At 46.4% G+C, this 20,083-nt stretch overlaps 1 protein-coding gene across 3 annotated transcripts in view; it reads left to right on the top strand.

Annotated features, from left to right (window-relative positions):
- The window catches only part of GATA4 (GATA binding protein 4), a 79,442-nt gene that overhangs the window by 25,733 nt on the left and 33,626 nt on the right, over positions 1-20,083 (top strand). For 2 of the 3 annotated variants that reach the window (XM_068973547.1, XM_068973545.1), the window contains exons 1-2: positions 379-477; positions 4,043-5,130. In XM_068973547.1, coding sequence (XP_068829648.1) covers positions 4,515-5,130 — 616 coding nt within the window. In that variant the 5' untranslated portion in view covers positions 379-477; positions 4,043-4,514. Of the gene's footprint in view, positions 1-378; positions 478-4,042; positions 5,131-20,083 lie in introns of those variants that run through there. The other variant, XM_068973546.1, reaches the window with a different exon arrangement.

Below are 20,083 nucleotides of genomic sequence, written 5' to 3'. Positions count from 1 at the left end.
TAGCCTCGGCTGGAACCCGACCACCAGGAGGCGTGGGGAGGAGGGAAGAGGTGAAAGGCAGGGGAGGTCTCATTAATAAAGCTGATCCAGGGCAAAACCGCAAAAATCGAATCGACCTCAAGCAGGGCGTGAGGTGGGGTGAAGCCCCGCACCCGGGCGGAAGCGCTTTGCCGTTTTCCGAGGAGATCCCAGAGCCTGGACTTTGCCTGCTGGGGGAGTTTTTTTGAACAGCCCCGCAGCCCGGCGCCCGGTGGAGGTGCAGCCGCCTGGCGCACCCTCCGCCCCCTTCCCTTGCACGTGACTCCCGCGGGCCAGTCAACGCCGGCGAGCCGGGCGCAGGGGCCAGGGGCTCCGCGCCGCGAGCCGGGGGACTCCGCGGCGGCCGGCGGGGAGGCTGCGGGAGCTCTGCCGCCGCCTAAGCTGCCGCGGCGCCCGGGGGAGCGCGCGCTGGCCTCCAGGAAACTCGAGCCCCGGCAGGTACGGCTTTTCCCATCCCTCTCCCGGCTCTTTCTCCCTAGTCGCGGAACCCCGATCTCCTCCGTGCGGGCTTGCCTGGGAGTAGAGAGAGGCAACTAGCGAGTGGAAAGGAGACGTCGGTCTTCCCGGGTCCCTAACCTTGCCCACAGCCGGCTTTCCTTTGGCTTAACAGTTTCTTTAAAGCTAAGTGAGATTTAGGGGGAAAGTGGAGAGGGATCTTCTACGGGCTTCTGGATTCTTTCTGTGTGAACTTGGACGTTTTAAATCCCCGCCCCTCGTGCGGATTTCCCAGCCCTTGGCTGCACCTCGCAGGACTGGGCCTTGGTGGCGATGATGGCCGTGAGAAATCACCCTGACCAACTGACGCGGGACCGGCCGCCCAGCGGCTCGAATACGGAGAGACTCAGACGGAGGACTGTCGCCCATGGGCGACAGAGTGGCGGTGGGAGGCGGCGCAGCTGGGCCTCAGGGCCCCGGGGAGGCGCTCAGAAGTCGGGAATGGCTGCGGAGCGCCCGCTCTTTCTGTGCCTCCCAGTCTTCCCATCCGGGGTCCAGGGAACTAAACGCCCCTCGCGCAGCTAGCAACCCCACCCACCCACGGTGCTTCTGGCTGAGATTAGCTGGGTGGGCGGGGTGGTAGGGAAGGGCGGGAACCCGGCGGAGAGCAGCGATGTCCCTCAACTGGCCAGGGCTAGCTACCCCGTCCGCGAAATTCTGTCGCTTGACCTTGGGCTGGGGGTGGGGGGTCATCTAGGGGATCAGAGGATGCCCAGGTGGTGAGCTGCCTCCAGGCTGAGAAAACGAGGGGCCTTGGGGTTGGTCGCAGAGGGTGGGGAGGGACCCAGGGCTCGTGGGAGTCCAGGCCAGCGCTGCCGGGAAGGTTGGGGAAGCGCCTCGGGGAAGTATTTCCTGTGTTTCTCAGAAAAGGAACTGCAGCCTAGAGCAGGTTAGAGGGTTGAACGAGAGAAAGTTTTTATGAGAGTGACGGGGTGACCCCTACCCACCCACCCCCACCTCTGGATCTCCACGTCCCACTCCGCGATCAGGCTCGTTGATTGCCGGCTAGTGTTCGGTGTGACAGTTTTCTAGGCAGCAGGCCGCGGGCGAAGGCGCCAGCAGAACCGAAGGAGCAGGAGCGACTGTAAATGGACGGGAAGGTTAGGGCGCTCTCCATCCTCCCGCTGGCAGAAATTTATCAGAAAGGGGCTGTGCCCTAACTCAGGAAGGGAAAAGGCATTCCTGTCCGGCCTGTGAATGGGAGGTGAACTGGGATGAGTGATCAGGAGGAGAGGGGAAACTGGGCGCAAGTCCGAATCTCCAGAGGCCAGACCTTTTCTGCCATTCTCGGGAGTTCTGTCTGTATCTTCTTTGGGTGGCCTGCGCCGGAGTCTCAATTACAGAAACGAGCAACAGTCTTTTAAAGGGAGTAGTTAATTTCTTGTCTTAACAGAAAGGTCTCTCGTGGTATTTTCTCCACCTTCTATTGTTCAGTAATCCAACTCTTAGGTAATGTATCAGCCATTTAAAAAAGGCAGAGAATGCAGTAAAGACAAGTTAGACTTACGGCATTTTCATCGTTTACATTTTAAAGCTTGTTAAGTTCGCATCTGTATGTATATTGGAAATTGGATTACAAAATTATAAATCTTCCTTTCCTGCAACTATGTGAGAAAAGAAATGTATAACATTTGTTTTAGAACTGAGGGGAGTATTCCAGAAAAATTCAGTGAAATAGGTCAACTATTGGATTTTAAAATTAAATACTGAATATTTTATTAAGGTAAATCTGTGTAATTTACTTATTGAAGCCTAGGTATTTCTTTAGGTATTAATTTTTTGTGTTCATTTTTGAAGGGGAAAGTTGATGATTTCAGGTCAAATTTTTTAATATCCATCCTCTAACTAAACTTATTGGAAGGAAATGTTCACCAAACCAATAATTTATCGGCGTTTTGAAAGCAAATAATAAACCATTTAAGAGTTAACATATGACTATATAATATAGTGCTGTCCAGTTATTATTAGTGATGTTGTAAAAGTGATGAAAAGCATTATATATGATATTAGAAATTCCATTTCCAGAACTTTTACTGGAATAAAGATGCCCCATTTATTATAGTACATAATACATCAGAAGCACTTTCTTTTGATACATTAGAAATTTGTAATAGTAATAATAGCCAAGTATATAGAATTTATAATCCTCACAGTGACCCTACAAGATAATTACCTTTAATATTTGAATTTTTGCAAATGAAGAAACTGAAGCATGGGGGTTAAGTAATGTGTCTACAGTCATTCATTTAGTAAGTGGCAGAGCCTGGATCTAGTACATAATTCAGTTAATAACTCTATAAGTTTGCTATTGCAATAACCGACTAGCTGCATTTTCTTAAGGAGAAAGGTGGGCATGGACTGGATAAACTTAAACTCTGGAGTCCTTCAGATCTTGTCCCCCACCTCTTTTAATTGTACTTTGATCTTAGAGGAGTTTTAAAACTTTTGGATGCTTCAGTTCTGCCTTTTGTAAAACGAGGAGAGAAACTTCTACTTAGTGGAATTGTAAAGAAAATGACCTGGAACCAAGCAGGTGCTTCAGAACGTAGCATGCTTAGTTTTTATCAGAAAAATTGCCTGGTGAAATCAAACACAGGATGCAAGGAAATAATCAAGTCCTACAAACTGTTTCTGTCCCCCAAGCAGTCTCATTGGTGTTCTGATTCTATACGTGGCTGGACCTGTGATTCCATGTGAAAAACCCACTCAATGAAATGGAGATCCAGTGAGTTCTGTGGTTCCGTAAAGTGATTGTACATTTCTCTCACTTCTCATCTTAGTATCCAGTCTGCAAAACCTCCAAAATAAAACTATTTGTAAGAAATGTGTATCTTGTCTAATTTGATGTCCACATTGTATAGTTGTATAGATAAGAGTTCACAAACCTTTTCACTGAGATTTACCAGGCGCTGTGTTCATTTATAAATATTTAGAATCTGCCTCTAGTTTAAAAGCAAAAAAAAAAAAAAAAAAACCCAAACAAACAAAAAAGATTGCAAACAAAATTTTCTTAGGTTGCTGGGGTTTTTTATTTTATAAAGTTTGTCCTTGTCTTCCACGGACAATCTAAAGTTCTTTCACAGTCAGGATCAGTTGGGGATAGGTGGGGGAAGAAAAGAGTTGGGGAGAGATTTCTTAGATTTCTAGGTTCTTCGTGGAAACCCAAAACCCTTGGTCTTTTAAAATACTGTGATAAGAATATGCTAGAAATAAGGTAAAATTAAAGTCCTTCCTGACAAGCATTACAAAAAAGAAAAACGCTGATCAAGATCACAACCAGTAATTTACACGTCCAGTAAATGCAGAGCCCTACGTCTCTACGGCGCCCCTCCCCGAGGCTTCCTTGCAGCAGTCAGACCCCAGGGGCCTCTGCAGATCAGCTTTCCGCGGAGCTGGGCCCCTGAGAGTGGCGATGTTGTTTGTAGGGCGAGAGAAGCAACCAAGCTTAGGGGAGATGGACCCTGAAAGCACTGGATGACCTTGCTTCCCTCTGTCGTTCTCTCTTCAGACGCGGCTGCATCTCGGAGGAAAGGAGCCGGCCCGGGCCTCAGCCTTGGAGCCAGCCTACCGCACTCTGTGCCCGAGGCCCGGGGGTTCTGACGACGGGCCGGCCGGCGTCGCCCTGCAGGAGCTCCGCGCCCCGGCGCCATCCCGCGCCTTCGGATCCTGTAGGACCTTTAGTGGACTCGCCCCACACCTCTCAGCTCCACCACCAAGGGGAACAACCGCAAATTCAATCTGGGATTTTCCTGAGTAAACCAGAACCTCAGTCTCTTTGCTCAACGCTGGATTTAATATGTATATAATTTTGAAGGATTTGTGTTTGTTTTTAACCCTTGATTTTTGATCTTCGGGTTTTTTGACAGCCCCTCCCCTGTACGTTATTCGCTTTTTTTTTTTTTAATTTTTGTGTTACTATTTTGTCTCACCGCATTACTGCTTGGCCCGAGGACTCGGACGCTGCGAGCGCGCGCGGGGCGATGTACCAGAGCCTGGCCATGGCCGCCAACCACGGGCCCCCTCCCGGGCCCTACGAGGCGGGCGGCCCGGGTGCCTTCATGCACGGCGCGGGCGCCGCGTCCTCGCCTGTCTACGTGCCCACGCCGCGGGTGCCCTCCTCGGTGCTCGGCCTGTCCTACCTCCAGGGCGGAGGCGGGGGCGCGGCCTCCGGGGCCGCCTCGGGCGGCAGCTCGGGAGCCGCGCCGTCGGGCGCGGGGCCCGGGACGCAGCAGGGCAGCCCAGGCTGGAGCCAGGCGGGAGCCGAGGGAGCCGCCTACACCCCGCCGCCCGTGTCGCCGCGCTTCTCCTTCCCGGGCACCACTGGGTCCCTGGCCGCCGCCGCCGCCGCCGCCGCGGCCCGGGAAGCCGCGGCCTACAGCAGTGGCGGCGGGGCTGCCGGCGCGGGCCTGGCGGGCCGCGAGCAGTACGGGCGAGCCGGCTTCGCGGGCTCCTACTCCAGCCCCTACCCCGCCTACATGGCCGACGTGGGCGCGTCCTGGGCCGCGGCCGCCGCCGCCTCCGCCGGACCCTTCGACAGCCCGGTCCTGCACAGCCTGCCCGGCCGAGCCAACCCCGCCGCGCGACACCCCAATTTCGGTGAGTGCTGCATGCCGAGTGCGAGTGCCCGGGGCCGGAACAGAGGCAGCCCGGAGCCCCGTTTGGGGCATTTAATTTTCACAAATATGTGGGGGTGAGGGCAGAAGATAGAAGGGATGCGTGAATTTCCAAGGAAAGCAGACTGGGAGACCGAACCCGGCGGCCAGGGTGATGGTGGCGGTGAAGGCCACAGCTCCACGGAGCCCAGATTCTGCTCAGTGAGATTGGGCCTGCCCTCTACATCCTGTGAGCGGGAGAGGCGACTGCAGGGTGGCGGGGGCTGGGGGAGCCCTCCGCGAGGCCCCAGACGTAGGATGGGTCTGGGCCAACGTGCACCCAGGCAGCGCCCATTTTTGGGTGACTGGGGAGGCCACCGGGCGCCCCTGGTGTGCAGCCGAGTCCACCTCCTCACCTCCTCTCCGTCCTCCGCAGAGAACTCCTTCCATGGCTTGGGCCCAACATCTTCTGGCCCCATATGGTGGCTCAGCTGGAGGATCCCTCTGGGCGGTAGATTTTCCTGTTGGGTATTTCACACCGGGAACAAATGAGGGACCCTAGCAATGGAGAGGGCTTCCCTGGTGGCTCAGACAGTAAAGAATCCGCCTGCAATGAGTAAGACCTGGGTTCGATCCCTGGGTTGGGAAGATGCCCTGGAGGAGGGCATGGCAAGCCACTCCAGTATTCTTGCCTGGAGAACCCTCATGGACAGAGGAGCCTGGTGGGCTACAGTCCATGGGGTCCCAAAGAGTCAGACAGGACTGAGCGACTAAGCACAGCAATGGAGATGGGTTGAGTTGGGACCAGTGCCAGGGGTGTGTCTCTGGGTCATATCTCAGGGCCAGAGCGTATTGTGACCTTGGGCTGGTCAGCCAGACCCGGATGCCCAGGGCTACGTTAGAAGCACTCTCCAGGTAGGTGTCCTGGCACAGAGGTGCTTCTTTCTAATGCCCACCTGTGGGGACTGTGGCGCAGGTCCACGTGTTCAGCCTCCTCCTGTCCCTAGCGCTGGGGTTAGAAGTTATAATTGTAACAGGCACAATGTTATAGTTCCTTTGAATGTCAGACCTGAGAAGGACAGCATGCGTGTACCCCTTGGCCTGATTTACAGATGAACAAAATGAAGTCCCAGGAAGGGCTTCCGTGCTGAGAGGAAAAGAAAGTGGCACCATTAATTCAGAATTCAAATGTCCTTTGGTCCTGTGGAATTTCAGGAAGGGACAGAATCAGGTTTGGATGGAAGTGGCTTTAGAGGAGGAGGGGAAGCCCAGACTTGAGAAATAACGTTAACATTTATTGACTGCCTACTAAGTGCTAAATCCTTTCGCATTTGTTCTCACTTTGAAGAGGAAAGCTTTGTCCCTCCCAGGTTTCCAGTCTCGGGCTGGCTCCAAGAAGGATCCAGGCTTTGAAGGTTTTTAAATTATTCTCTGACCCTGGGTGGCCTAGGAAGGTCCTTAGGGGTGTCGGACCAAATACACATCTTAGGTAAACTGATTAACTGTGGATGTGGCGCCCAGTTTCCCCCTCCCGCTCATGGGGGAGCCAGACGGCACACCCACCCCCATCCGCAGGGAGGAGGACCCCCCTCCCCCAGGCTGCTAACCTTTGGGAGGACCTCGAGAGATAGCTGGACAGCATCTCCATACAATGGCAGTTGCAGGTGGGCGTACTAGGGGTGGGGCCCTCAGGCCTCCTGTTCTTGGAACTCTCCTGAATTCTCTCTAGAACTCACTCTAGAACTTCCATTTTAAAATAGGAATGGTTCACAAAATTTTACTTCTTTTAACTTGGGAGTGGGCTGGGGAGATTGCTTCCTAAACTCCTGCAATCCTGGACTGAGAGTTTGGTGTTAGAGGAAGAAAGAGAAGTCTGAAATCCAAAGATGGGGGACGGTTTGTGGTCATGAGAGTTACAGCCACAGCAATGTTAAAAAAAAATTAAAAAAGTACCATTTGAGACGTGCACTCAGTGAGTATTTAGATTAAAAAACGTAACCCCTACCAGGCAGGAGGGGATTGGAGTCAGTAAAGTTCCCCGCATTCCAGTGTTAGCAAGCTGACCTTTAAGGATGGCATCCTTGCTGAGAAGTATGGTGTTGCTGAGAAGTGTGCTCTGTTCTGGGTCCTCCTAGTTCAGCAAGCCCCGCCTGAAGACAGCCGTTGGGTCTGGCCAAGCAGTTGGATGTTCTCTTCTGTGCACAGCCAAGTGTTCTAAGTGGTCAGGTTATGAAAGGTTCCGTGTTATCTACGTGAGGGGAGGAGGCATGTTGAGTTTGTCAGCATTCACATCTCCAGTATGTTCTCCAGTGGCACTCATATCAAAGCCAGTTAAAAGCAGCATATGTACATGTGCATTTTACATGTTCCTCCCGTCACATGAGCCCTCTTGTAAATGCCTCACAGCTTTATCAAGGACCATCACTGGCATGTTAACTGATGCTGAGTGGTAGAAGGATGAAGACTGATTCTGTATTTTTTGTGGGCTTGCTGTGTGGAATGAACACCAGGTCCTAAGACCCAGTGAAGGGCTTCCCTGGTAGCCCAGCAGTAGACAAGCTGTCTGCCAATGAAGGAGACAGGTTCAATCCCTGGGTGGAAAAGATCCCCTGGAGAAGGGAATGGCAACCCACTCCAGTATTCTCACCTGGGAAATCCAATGGACAGAGGAGCCTGGTGGGCAACAGCAGCACCTAAGACCCAGTACGGCGTGGGGGTGTGACAAAAGCAGGCCTAGATTCGAGTCCAGGTGCCCCTGTGATCTCGGGCAAGGTGCTTACCTCTCTAAGTCTCCTCTCTTTTTCTGTAAAGTGAGATGATTGTAACTACTTTTAATGTTGTCTTAAAGTAGAAAAATACTATAATGTTTGTGAACTACTTGGCTTTGGCATCTCAGAAATGATGGCTATTTTATTAAACAGTCCCTCGCTATCAATGCAGAGTGACCAGTTCTGATTTTCTAAAGATTGGGTTTTTTTTTTTTTTTTTTTAGGATTGGTAATGTTTCATGCTAAACCTAGGAGAGGCCCCAACAAATGGGGATGGTTGATCACCCTAAAAACACATGAAGGCCAGTGAGCGCCTCAGCAGGGAGCTATGGCCGTGAACTGATAGCAGAGGAGAGGTGACAGAGGTGTGCCTCCCTTCTGTCTAGGAGCCTGGGAGCCTCACCAGGGTGGTACTGTCTGCACTTGGCACTGAAGGGTAAATAGAACTTTACCAGGAGAAGTGCCTGCAATTTGAAAAAAAAAAGATTAAGAAAACATATGCCCTCATTTACAAGTCACATAGCCTGGTACCATGAAATAATGCAACCCAGTTTGGTTTTTGTTTAAATAATCTATTTGTCACTCTAGGTAAAACCACACAGACTAACTCACCCTTCACTCAGAAACTGTTTTTAATTTCAGTGAGGAGAAAGAAGCAAATACTTTTATTTTCTATGAAGTATTAAGTGTTAATATTAACAATAGTTCACATCTTGCCAGAGTTCTCTCTCTTTTTTTTTTTTTTTTGGTTATTGGAATAAGGGAAAACCCAAAGTAATAAAAAGCAAACAAGGGCCTTTGTAGAGCTCTGGACTTCAGGTGGAAGGAATTACTCTGCCTTGACTGCAACGTATATAAACGTTAATTCATTCCAAGTTCAATATGTGCGTGACACACCATTGAATTCGTGAATTAGGCTGCACTAATGGAATTATGTGACCTTACTGAGGCCAGGTACAGAGTGTCACTCATGTTTAAGTGCCTGGCAGAGGCTGGGCACTTAGCAAATATTTCAGTGGAAATCCAAGAGGGAGTTGCCACAGTCCTCTGCCCGGGACAAACCACACACTTTGGCTGCTGAAGAGGCCAACTGGAGGGCCATGGGAAGGAGTGAGTCAGGTGGGAGAGGGTTCCGGAAACCTTGGGAAACCACTGAAACAGTTTCGGGGGAAGAAGTCACAGGGTGGGTAAGAGAAGGCAAGACAGAGAGAGAGTGACTGTGTACAGGTATCTAAAACGCAAGAGCCTATGGCCTTTAAGAACTTCTCTCGTGGTCCGTTGGTCCAGACTCTGAACTTCCATTGCAGAGGGCATCGGTTTGATACCTGGTCAGGGAATAAGATCCCACACGACACACAACATGGCCAGAAGGTTTAAAACAAAGTATCTGTGGCCTTTGAACGTGTTGCTCTATGTGAGCAGATACTAACTAGGCTTGAGAAGAACACTTTCACACATGAGATGGTAGTTGTTGAAATGGAATGTGGATGCTGAAAGTTCTTAAGGATACACTGCGTGACCATCTGCCCGTGGAGCTGTGTTCAAGGGCTCAGGTCCACGTAGGGGTGCATGTGAGTCAGCTGTGCAGGATGATATAGCTGTCTCCTTGTAGAGAACCCACTCACAGCTGTGAAGTAGGCACATCCATTTGTCAGAACTCATGGACGTGTACTAATAGAGTGGGAGCATCGAGAATTCCTTGGTGGTCCCGTGGCTAGGACCCCGTACTTTCACTGCCAGAGTGTGTGGCTTCAGTCCCTGGTCGGGGAACTAAGATCCTGCAAGCTGTGAGGCCTTGAATGAAAAATTGAGTAAAATGGGAGTATTTCATTGTGTGTACATTACACCACAATAAAGTTGATTTTCGTACCAGTTAATGCTTGTAAATACTTAAGGCTGAACAGGAAACTGGAAATTATATGTAAATATATCTTAAAGAAAATAACATTGTGATAGATGTTACTGGAAAGCTATGGAAATATATTTTATGATGAAATAATAATTATTTTGTGTAATAGACAAATAAGTGATTATATTTTTAAAGAACCTTAACAATTTAGAATCATTTTAAGCGTTGATTTAAAAAAGTAACAATACAACAAAATGCATGTATAACACTCAGTGTTAGCCAGAGGTTTCTTTGAAAGCTTTGTCTTAGTCACTGTATTCTAAGGGTTTGCTTCTGGTGTAGGTGACCAACCTACACCATAAACAAACCCTTAGAATCTTTTGGTAACTGCTTATCAACAAAGCCAGTTGCTTTCTGAGCCAGTTCATTTATGTAGGGAGCTTTGTGAGATAGACTCGTGAGTAGCTTGTTTGGCTAGAGAGTGATTCGTCAGTCTTTGAGAAACCAAAGTTGTTTAACTTTCCGGTGACCACCCGAGTAGGTCAGTCAGAGCTGGGGCTGGACTGTGGTGCTGGCTGGAGAACAAATTAAATGGGGAAGGTGTGTGGGGGGAGCCAGGGGTGTGTCACCTGCCCAATTATATCCCATCGAAAGGTCAAGCCGCATTTGCTAGGTACTTTCTAAGCACTCAGGTAGAATGATGCACGGGAGATGGTTTTAGATAACACTTTCTTTGGTATCCCTCCCTATTTTTTTTTTTTTTAACCTTAAATGAGCTAAGAAAACAAACATACTCTGAGGTAGGGAAACAGGAACTCTGATACCTGTGGATAGAAGTGAAAATTGGTACAACCTTTATGGAGAGCCCTTTGTGAAGTCTGACAAATTACAAAACTGATACCCTTGACCTGGAAATTTAACTTCTAGGAATTGATTCTGCAAATATAAGGGCATGTGTTAGTTGCAGCGCTGTTTGTCATTGGAAACAATTATTCCAACCAAAATCGGAAATAATCTAAATGTGCATTATTAGGGGACTCTTTACCTACATATGGTGCATACAAACAATAGGATATCTTGTCAGCGTAAAAATTTAGGAAGTTCAAAAAAATTAACAGTTGAGAAAAAAAAAGAATTGATATTCTTTGAATATGCAAAAACTGTCCAGAAAAAGTAAGAAAGTTCATTATGCAACAAACTTAGAATAATCTTGGAATCCTCTCCAAGACATTTATAAGTGCAGGATGTGTATTTGCATTTTTTAAAAAAAAGGACAAGAAAATATTATGTATGTTTGAAAATGTTGAATTCCTCTTTGGAACTATTCACAAGGAATTTGTAACAATGCTTGCCCGTTGGGATGGGGGGTGAGGGGAAAAGGACTTTCACCATATATGCTTTGGAACTTTTTGAGTTTTTAACCATCCTAACCGTTTTTCATTGTCATTTTTGTGCTTCTTTATTAACCCATTAAATAACAAGAAAATACATTTAACATCCAGGGAGGTTAAAGTGAAAGTTTATTTGTTTTGTTTTTTTACCATTTTATTGTTGTTCAGTGGCTAGGTCATGTCTCTTTCCGACACCATGGACTGGAGCACACCAGGCTCCTCTATCCTCCACTATCTCCCCAAATTTGCTCAAATTCATGTGCATTGAGTTGGTGATGCTATCTAACCATCTCATCCTCTGTTGCCCCTTCTCATGTCCTCAGTCTTCCCCAGCATCAGGGTCTTTTCCAATGAGTTGGCTCTTCACATCAGGTGGTCAAAGTATTGGAGCTTCAGCTTCAGCAACAGCCCTTCCAATGAATCTTCAGAGTTGATTTCCTTTACCATCTGAATCATTTTTAAGTGTACAGTTCAACAGTGTTGTTGTGTGTGAATGCTCAGTCATGTCCAACTCTTCTTGACCCCATGGACTTCAACCCACCAGGCTCGTCTGTCTATGGAAGTTCCCAGGCAAGAGTACTAGAGTGAATTGCCATTTCTTCCTCCAGGGGATCTTCGGAACCCAGGGTTTGAACCCTCATCTCCTACACTGACAGGCGGATTCTTTACCACTGAGCCACGTGGAAAGTCTAAGTTGTTTTTAGATTGTTGTAAAACAGATTTTCAGAATTTTCTTTGTCTTGCAAAACTGAAACTCTATACCCATTAAACAGCAGCTCCAAATTTCACCTCCCTACCAGCCCTTGGTAACTGCCTTTTTGTCTCCATGATTTTGACTAGTTTAGATCCCTCATGTAAGTGGAAATCAAACAGTATTCATCTTTGTGTGACTGGCTAACTTCACTTATGGTCTTCCCTGATGGCTCAGCGGTAAAGAATCGTCCTGTAATGCAGGAGATGCGGGTTTCGATCCCTGGAGAAGGGAATGGCTACCCTCTCCAGTATTCTTGCCTGGAAAATCCCATGGCAAGTTATAAAATCTATGGGATCACAAAGAGTTGAACCCTGAGTAACTAACAGCAGCAACAAGGGAATGTCCTCCAGTTTCACCTATGTTGTAGCCTGTGATAATTTCCTTTCTTTTTAATGCTGAACAACATTCCATTGTATGTACTGTGTTTTGTTTTTTCATCTGTCAGGGACACAAGTTGTCTCCTCCTCTTGACTTGTGAATAGTGCTGCTGTGGATATGGGTATACACGTGGAACATTTTTAATTTTGAGTCATATGACTATATTACCAGTTTAAAAAAACATGAAACCAGTTAAAATTTTAAAGACACATAAGTATTCATGAATTAACTTCCTGAAAGTCTCCTTTCTTTAAAAAAAAATAGGGTGCTATATTTAGAGTTTATGGATGCACAGGAAAAGCACTTTAAAACATAAATTGTTGTTTATTGAATGTGGCTTTTGATTTTTGCTTATCCAATAGGAGATTGCTTTATTGAGGGGTCCAAAACCCCTTATCTGACCCTCAGTAATGTCTTCTGGAAGCAGATCTCAGCCTGCAATTGTCAGATGCCACTCCCCGCCCCCCGCGACTGACGTGACTTCCTAAGATGCCCTCACTGGTACTTACACTGGCCGCCATTCTTGGTGTGGGTACTTCTCACTCAGATTATATGGGGCTAGAACCAGAAAAACTAATAACCCAGGGCAGTGATGGGATTGTGTTAGAAAACCAAATTACCTTCCTCCAGAGCAAGGTAAGTAAGTCTTTTAACCACTTCTTTTCAGCCTGTCCTTTTAAGACCTTTAAGGTGTACTGAACTTAGAGCTGAAGCAGGTTGCAAATGTTGTTGCTTCTGTTTGCTTAAGAAAGAGAAAGGACCCCTGGTTTTTCCACTGCTTTGCTCTAGAAGTGGGCAATTCTTCCAGGTCCCGGGATACTGCTGTTTTAAGATCTTGAAGGGGCCTTTTTGACATCCGAAAGTACTTGTCTGCTGGTGACTTCTCTGACCTGCAGTCCTGCAAAAGTTGCAGGTGATACGTCTCTCTCATGGCTTGGAAAGTGTCACTCTGTTATATTGCCCCGCCATGGCCCATGAAGTGGTCTCAGGTAACACTCTCCAGGCAGGATTATTTAAATGTTTTATTGGCTAATGAAACTAGTCTTCTGTTTAGAGCTGTTCTGTTTCTTTCTAAAGAACGTAAGGGAAGATAATATGAGTGGGGTTATAATAAGAGTAACCTCTGAAGTATTTTAATTTATACAAAAGAAGTTTACAAGTTTGGGTACATCAATGTTTTGAAACCAGCTAACAACATTTTAGGGATAGGAACCTATATCTTGTAATACACACAAACACACACAATGCCTGTATCATGCATATGGGGCTTCCCTTGTAGCTCAGCTGGTAAAGAATCCACCTGTAATGAAGGAGACCCTGGTTCGATCCCTGAGTTGGGAAGATCCCCTGGAAGCAGACATGGCAACCCGCTCCAGTATTCTTGCCTGGAGAATCCCCATGGACAGAGGAGCCTGGCAGGCTACAGTCCATGGGGTTGCAAAGAGTTGGACATGATTGAGTGACTAAGCACAGCACACAACACGTCGTGCACATATGCAAATAAGCTGAATCCACTCCATGAGGAAGTTGTCAGGTCAGAGGGACTTGTAAGTTCTTCTTGAGAATTAGATACTGTGACCTCCATTTTGCAGAAGAGGAAACTGGTGCTCAGAAAGATTAACCTGTCCCAGTTCTCTCTGGTAGCAAACAGTAGGTCCGACTTAGAACCCAGGTAAGTCTCCATTTCCAGGAACATGCTTTCTCCTCGTTTGCCACCCTTTCACTTGCCAAGTTTAAGGGCACTCATCCTTTCAGATCCAGAAGGTCTGTCGTGGGCAAAGGTCTCATGTGAACTTCAGGAGTGTGTGTATTACTTTGTTCTCCACCTGTTCTCTCTCCCCACTGTGGTTTCTATTCTGTGTTTTCCTGTTTTCCTACCAGTGTCTCTCCATCTCACTTTGATGCTGCAGAACTCACTGTGCCAGGAGTCCCTGCCTCACAGAAGCTTCCTTTCAGCATCTTGTATTTGGGTGTAGAGAATTAAAAGAGAGATTGCCCAGAATTGAGACCCTCCAAACTAGAAAATTCTTCTTATCCCTGGGGATTGTTGGCTAACAGAAGAAGGGCAAAACCATATGCCTCTCACAAAAATCCTTTTCTAGAGTTTTCTGTATTGCTTTTTCTTTGTATTCTCTGTATTGCCTTTTCTTTGAAGGTCAGAGCTGAGAAAGAAATAGGGAAATTACAGTAATTATATTGTTTAGTGAATATGTGAATAGAGGCCTGGATCAAGATAGTGGATAAAACCCTAGGCTGGAAAAGCCCATGGACTTGGTCTGAGCTGATCACAGAAGCCATCAGTGGAAGCTTTCTCGTTTCTGGCAGGGGGCCTACGGGTTTATCTATTACTGCTCTGTAATCAGAACTGAGCCAGAATATTCAAGCCTCTTATCTGAATGAAGGGAATTGGATTTTCTGGCCTTCAGTACTTTGCAAGAGCCCTCGAATTGCCTTCATGTCTTTAAATAATCTTTTTTTTTGTTTTTTTTTTTTCTGCCAAAGGAGGCATATAATCCAGACAAGTAACCCATTCCATTTGGTTCACCCTTTGCAAGTGGAATGAGCAAAGAACGTAAGGCTGTCACTCTGTGTTGAATCGTCATAGACTGACTTTATTTTTTGAGGATGAGAAATCAAGGAGTTCCCACCAGAATTTGGTGGGAAGTTTTGCGGATTACTAAGCTACAAGCTTTGAGATTCCTCAGTCACAGATCCAGTTTTGCTTCTTAAAATTGAATTTGGTCCTTAACATATTTTTTTGATCTTCCTTTTTTTGCTTCCTAGTTTAAAGCTCTATTTCTACTTCTAGAAATCCAGTCAGACTTTATCAGCGCCATTCAGCATTGATCGATAGCAACTGGTGAGCAGGTTAATTATAATCGCAGAATAAACGCTGAAGTCTCAAAGTTCACCACTTTCGCACTGTTTCCAAACCCCTCGGGGACCATGCCAGGAGACTCATTGACACATTCAGAGCAGGTGTGGGAGTCTGAACCCAGGCGGACAATCCGATCTGATTCAAGACAACCCAATTTGGCTTCTTATCTGCAGCTTTTCCTATCTTATGATGTCTGTCATTTCAGATTTAAAAAACAGTTCAGTCAACTGAGCTGGGAAATGGCAAGTTACATTTTCTTCTGATAAAAGTTTTCAAGTTGCTGTTTTATCAGATTGGGTTGAAGTTGTATGTGTTTCTGTCAAGGTCTGCCATGACCTTTTCAGATATTTTATCAGGTATTAGCTGGGGAGACCTTTTTTTTTTTTTACTTCTTTCTTCGACCCAGCAGAGAATGACCTGACTTCCAAGATCATAAATCAAACCAGGTAAAGAGAGGCAATAATACAGGTTACCCATCAAAATTGAGTAGGCGGGGAAAACAAACAACAAATAAAACCTTTCCCTAGCATATAGAGAGAACTTAACTTGACCCTAAATAAAGAATGTGGTTCTCACCGAGTGTACATTTAATAGGGAAATACTGCTTATTTGAGAAAAGAAAATATTTTCCAGGTCAAAGATGGCTTCAGAAAAAAAATTTTTTTTTTCCAAATAGTATCAATAAAACTTAATTATTTTTATTTTATTAAACAGTGTGTATTTACTATGGAGAAATGAAAAACTGTTATAAACCAGTGCACAGAGTTTGTAATCTTACCGTCCAAAGATAACCACTGTTAGGCATTAATCCTTGACTTCTTAGTTACCATATACAGGCATGTGCATATCTATATATTTAAACAGTCATAAAAAGTTACTGTTTAGTTATTTAAACATTGAAGAAAGTTTTTATAAGATTAGTGACCCAGACTGGCTCCTAAAGACTGATCCCTTAAATCAGGGGTCCCCAACCTCTGGGATCTCATACCTGATGATCTAAGGTGGAACTGATATAATAATAACAGAAATTATTATTTCCATAAGAATAGAAATAAAGTGCACAACAAATGTAATAATGCGATTGAATCATCCTAAAACCATCCCCCTGCACCGTCCGTGGAAAGACTGTCTTCCACGAAAACAGACCCTGGTGCCAAAAAGTTTGGGGACCACCGCCTTAAATAGAGGAAAACTAGGGAAATGACTGAAAGAATGGGCAGTAATAAATAGCGGATCAAATGGGAGCATTGTTTTCAAATCTTACAGTATGTTATGCATAGCCATTTTAAAGCTAGGGCATTTTTCTAAGTTTTAAGTGGTTGCCCTCTTGAAGGGAGGCGACCAGCTAGAGGATGTGTTGATTTTTGAGGCTCTGACATGCGGGAATTAGGAGTGTGCTGCTCTCGACCCACTCTTTAGAAGGGGAGGTCACTGAGGAGGAAGCACAGTCTGGCGCCAAGAGTCTCCGTGGTCCTGCCTCATGCTCTCGTCTTCCTGCTCTGTGGCTTTGCACAACTTACTAAGCCTCTCTTAGTTTGAGCATCTTCACTGTCAAGGTGAAGAAATCAGGCCAGGCAGAGAAATAGTGAGAAAAGGGCATTTAAAAAATCCAGGGTCTGGGGAATTCCCTGGCAGTCCAGTGTTTCGGACTCCATGCTCCCAACGCGTGGGGCCCAGATTCAGTCCCTGGTCAGTGAACTAGCTTCTGCACACTGCAGCTAAAAGCCCACGTGCCACAGCTAAGACCCAGCACAGCCAAATCAAAAAGGCAAAGAAACCCTCGTCAGGGAGCTAAGACCCTGCAAGCCGCAGGCTGGAAATAAATCAATAAACTTTAAAAACCCAGGGTCTGATGGCATCGCCCATGACAGTAGTTCGCTGGCTTTGTCTTTCCTCATGGCAATGGTACATGTAATGTAATGGTTCTGAGCTTGCTGGGCATCCATTCGATTTCATTCATTCTGGGTAGTGTAGGTTTCCATGACTGCATGTGTGTGTGCTAAGTAGCCTCAATCGTGTCCCACTCTTTGTGACCCCATGCATCATAACCCACCAGGCTACTCTGTCCATGGGATTCTCCAGGCAAGAATACTGGAGTGGGTTGCCATACCCACCTCCAGGGTATCTTCCTGACCCAGGGACCGAAAGTTCCCTTACATTCTCTTAGGTTCTCCTGCTTTGGCAGTCAGGTTCTTTACCACTAGCACCACCTGAGAATCCCATTTTGAGCAATGGTATCTGAAATTTCAGGTTTGATGGGTTACTTTTTATTTTTTCCTTGTACAAAATAAAATACTTTAGGAAAAGGTAAAAACATCTGTGGGGAAGCATGGGTTAAATGACTCCAGTGTTGGGGTCTCAGTGTGTTGTCCCTTTGGTTTTGTTTTTCTGTTGTTAACTAAACCCATTCAGTGCCTGAGGTTCTTGGAGACCTGCAGAGGGGAGAGCTCTGTTACCGATACCAGTACAGACGCATCATTCATCTCAGCCAACCAGCCAACAGATTTTTTTTTTCCCTGCTTCCTGGGAGCTGAGCACTTGTTAGGCTTTGGAGATTGAAAATGAACAAGGTTGTCTCTTCATCCCGACAGCTTACCATCTGGCAGGGGAGTTAAAAAAGTGAGGGTCTCAGTGTGTGGAGAGCACACTGAGATTTACTCAGATTTACTCTGCGGGGTAAATCTGGGTTCCTCGAGAGCCCAGGATGCTTAAACTGGTAGAGGCCTGCTTCCTGCAGGCCTGGACTCCTACAGGGGGTCTGAAAAGAAGTTTAGGAGTTTGCTGCCTATGGGGGAAAGACATGGTAAGCTGAGGCTCTTGAGCTGGCGTTCCTGCAGTGTTGGGGGTGAAGTGTGGGGAGCATGCGGCCAGCAGAAGCATTTGGAGAGTTCAGACTTGGCCTCGTGAAGGCAAGACTTCGTGGAGGGGCAGGATTCAAGTAGCATTTTGGATCCATCACTTTGGTTATAGTGTAGACAGGTTTAAATTTGTGGCTCTTGTTTGTTTTGTTTTTGCCTCCCTCTTAGAAGGTGATGACAACTTTCCCTCTGCATTTCTGTGTGTATGCGTGCTCAGTCGTGTCTGAGTCTTTGGGATCTCATGGACTGTAGCCCGCCAGACTCCTCTCTCCGTGGGATTTCCAGGCAAGAATCCTGGAGCAGGTTGCCATGCCCTCCTCCAGGAGATCTTCCCGACCCAGGACTCCAACCTGAGTTTCCTGTGTCTTCTGCATTGACAGGCAGATGCTTGACGCCTGAGCCACCCAGCTGTTCCCAATTAGAGAAAGATCTCATATGGAAAGGAGGAGACGCAGTATAGGATGTTGAGGAGCTGTTGTCTGTTTATGCGTGCTTTAGAGTAGGGCACAGTGCGGCTGTGTGGCTTGAGTCCATGCCGAGGTGGAAGACGGGGCAAAAATCCAGGTTGATTCTAGTTCCCAAACCCAGATTCCCTGCCCTGGGAAGGATGGGGTGTGGCTAATCTGACCTCAGAGGTGGAGTCCCACCCTCTTTTGTAACCCCACTTCCTTCTTAGTGATTCTGTCTCTCAAAGTGAGATGTAGGGACCAGGAGTGTCCTGAATAGGAATACAGATAAGGACAGGGGAAATTACTGTTTATGCAGGTGTGCAAAGCCAGATGCCGTAGCACCTACTTCCCAGGGCGGTTAGAGGTGAAGATGAAGATTTTAAGCTCACTTCTTGCCTTTCATACACATTTTTAAAAATATGTTAATTTCCAAACATATGCAAAATTGAGAGTAACTACTCATTCCTCTAGCTTCAACAAATGTTGACTCAAGACCAGCTGTAATTCATCTGTACCTCCTCCATCCCTCATACTATGTTATTTTGAGGGAAATTCTAGACAACTTATCATTTTATCTCTAAATACTTTGTATATATCTCTAAAAGATATGGGGATCCTGAAAAAAAGGTAGCCTGAGGATCAGCATCACTCTGATACAAATTAACCATCACACCTTAATATTAAATATCCAATTGGTGTTCAGATTTCCCATTTGTCTAATTTTCTTTAACAGTTTGTTGAAATCCGGATCTAAATAAGGTCCATTCGCTTCCTCTGTTACTATGTCTCTTAAGTCTCTTTTAACCTGAGTTCCCTCTTTCACTCTTCTTTTTTCTTGGAATATATTTGCTAGGCTTCCCTGGTAGCTCAGTGATAAAGAATCTGCCTGCCAACGCAGGAGATGCAGGTTCAATTCCTGGTCTGGGAAGATCCCTGGAGAAGGAAACGGCAACCACTCCAGTATTCTTACCTGGGGAATCCCATAGACTGAGGAACGTGGTGAAATGAGTCCATGGGGTCACAAAGAGTTGGACACGACTTAGCCAATGAACAGCAGCAATATTTGCTAAAGAAACTAGACTTTTCCGTTAGGTTTCCCCACAACCTGGATTTTATTGATTACATTCCCTTCATCTAATGAGTTTCTCTGTCCCATGTTTTTTTTTTTCTTTTAAAACTAACTAATTGTTTGTTTGTGCTGGATCTTCGTTGCAGCGAGCAGGCTTTCTCTAATTGCGGAGAGTGGGGGCCACTCATTTTTGCAGTGCACAGGCTCTAGAGCACACAGGCGTCTATAGTTGTAGCCTGAAGGCTTAGTGGTTGTGGCGCTTGGGCTTAGCTGCTCCGAGGCATGTGGGATCTTCCTGGACCAGGGATTGAACCCGTGTTCCCTGCATTGGCAGGCGGATTCTTAGCCACTGCACCATGAGAGAGGACCCCCATCCCGGGTTTTTTGTGTAAATCTGTGATTGGAAAAATTGACTAGATTATGTTCAGCAGCTGATGGTCCTTGCCTAGATCTGTTATTTCATTGGGGGTTGCAAATGGTGACATTCTAATACTCTCATTCCTTCTTCATTTATTAGCTGAAATAATCTATGACAGCAAAAAGACTGTTTAATTTATCAAATA

Source organism: Capricornis sumatraensis, chromosome 6 (assembly GCF_032405125.1).
Source record: "Capricornis sumatraensis isolate serow.1 chromosome 6, serow.2, whole genome shotgun sequence".
NCBI lineage: Eukaryota > Metazoa > Chordata > Mammalia > Artiodactyla > Bovidae > Capricornis > Capricornis sumatraensis.
Note: the sequence above shows the minus strand (reverse complement) of the source record. Positions and strands in the feature narration are given on the sequence as shown.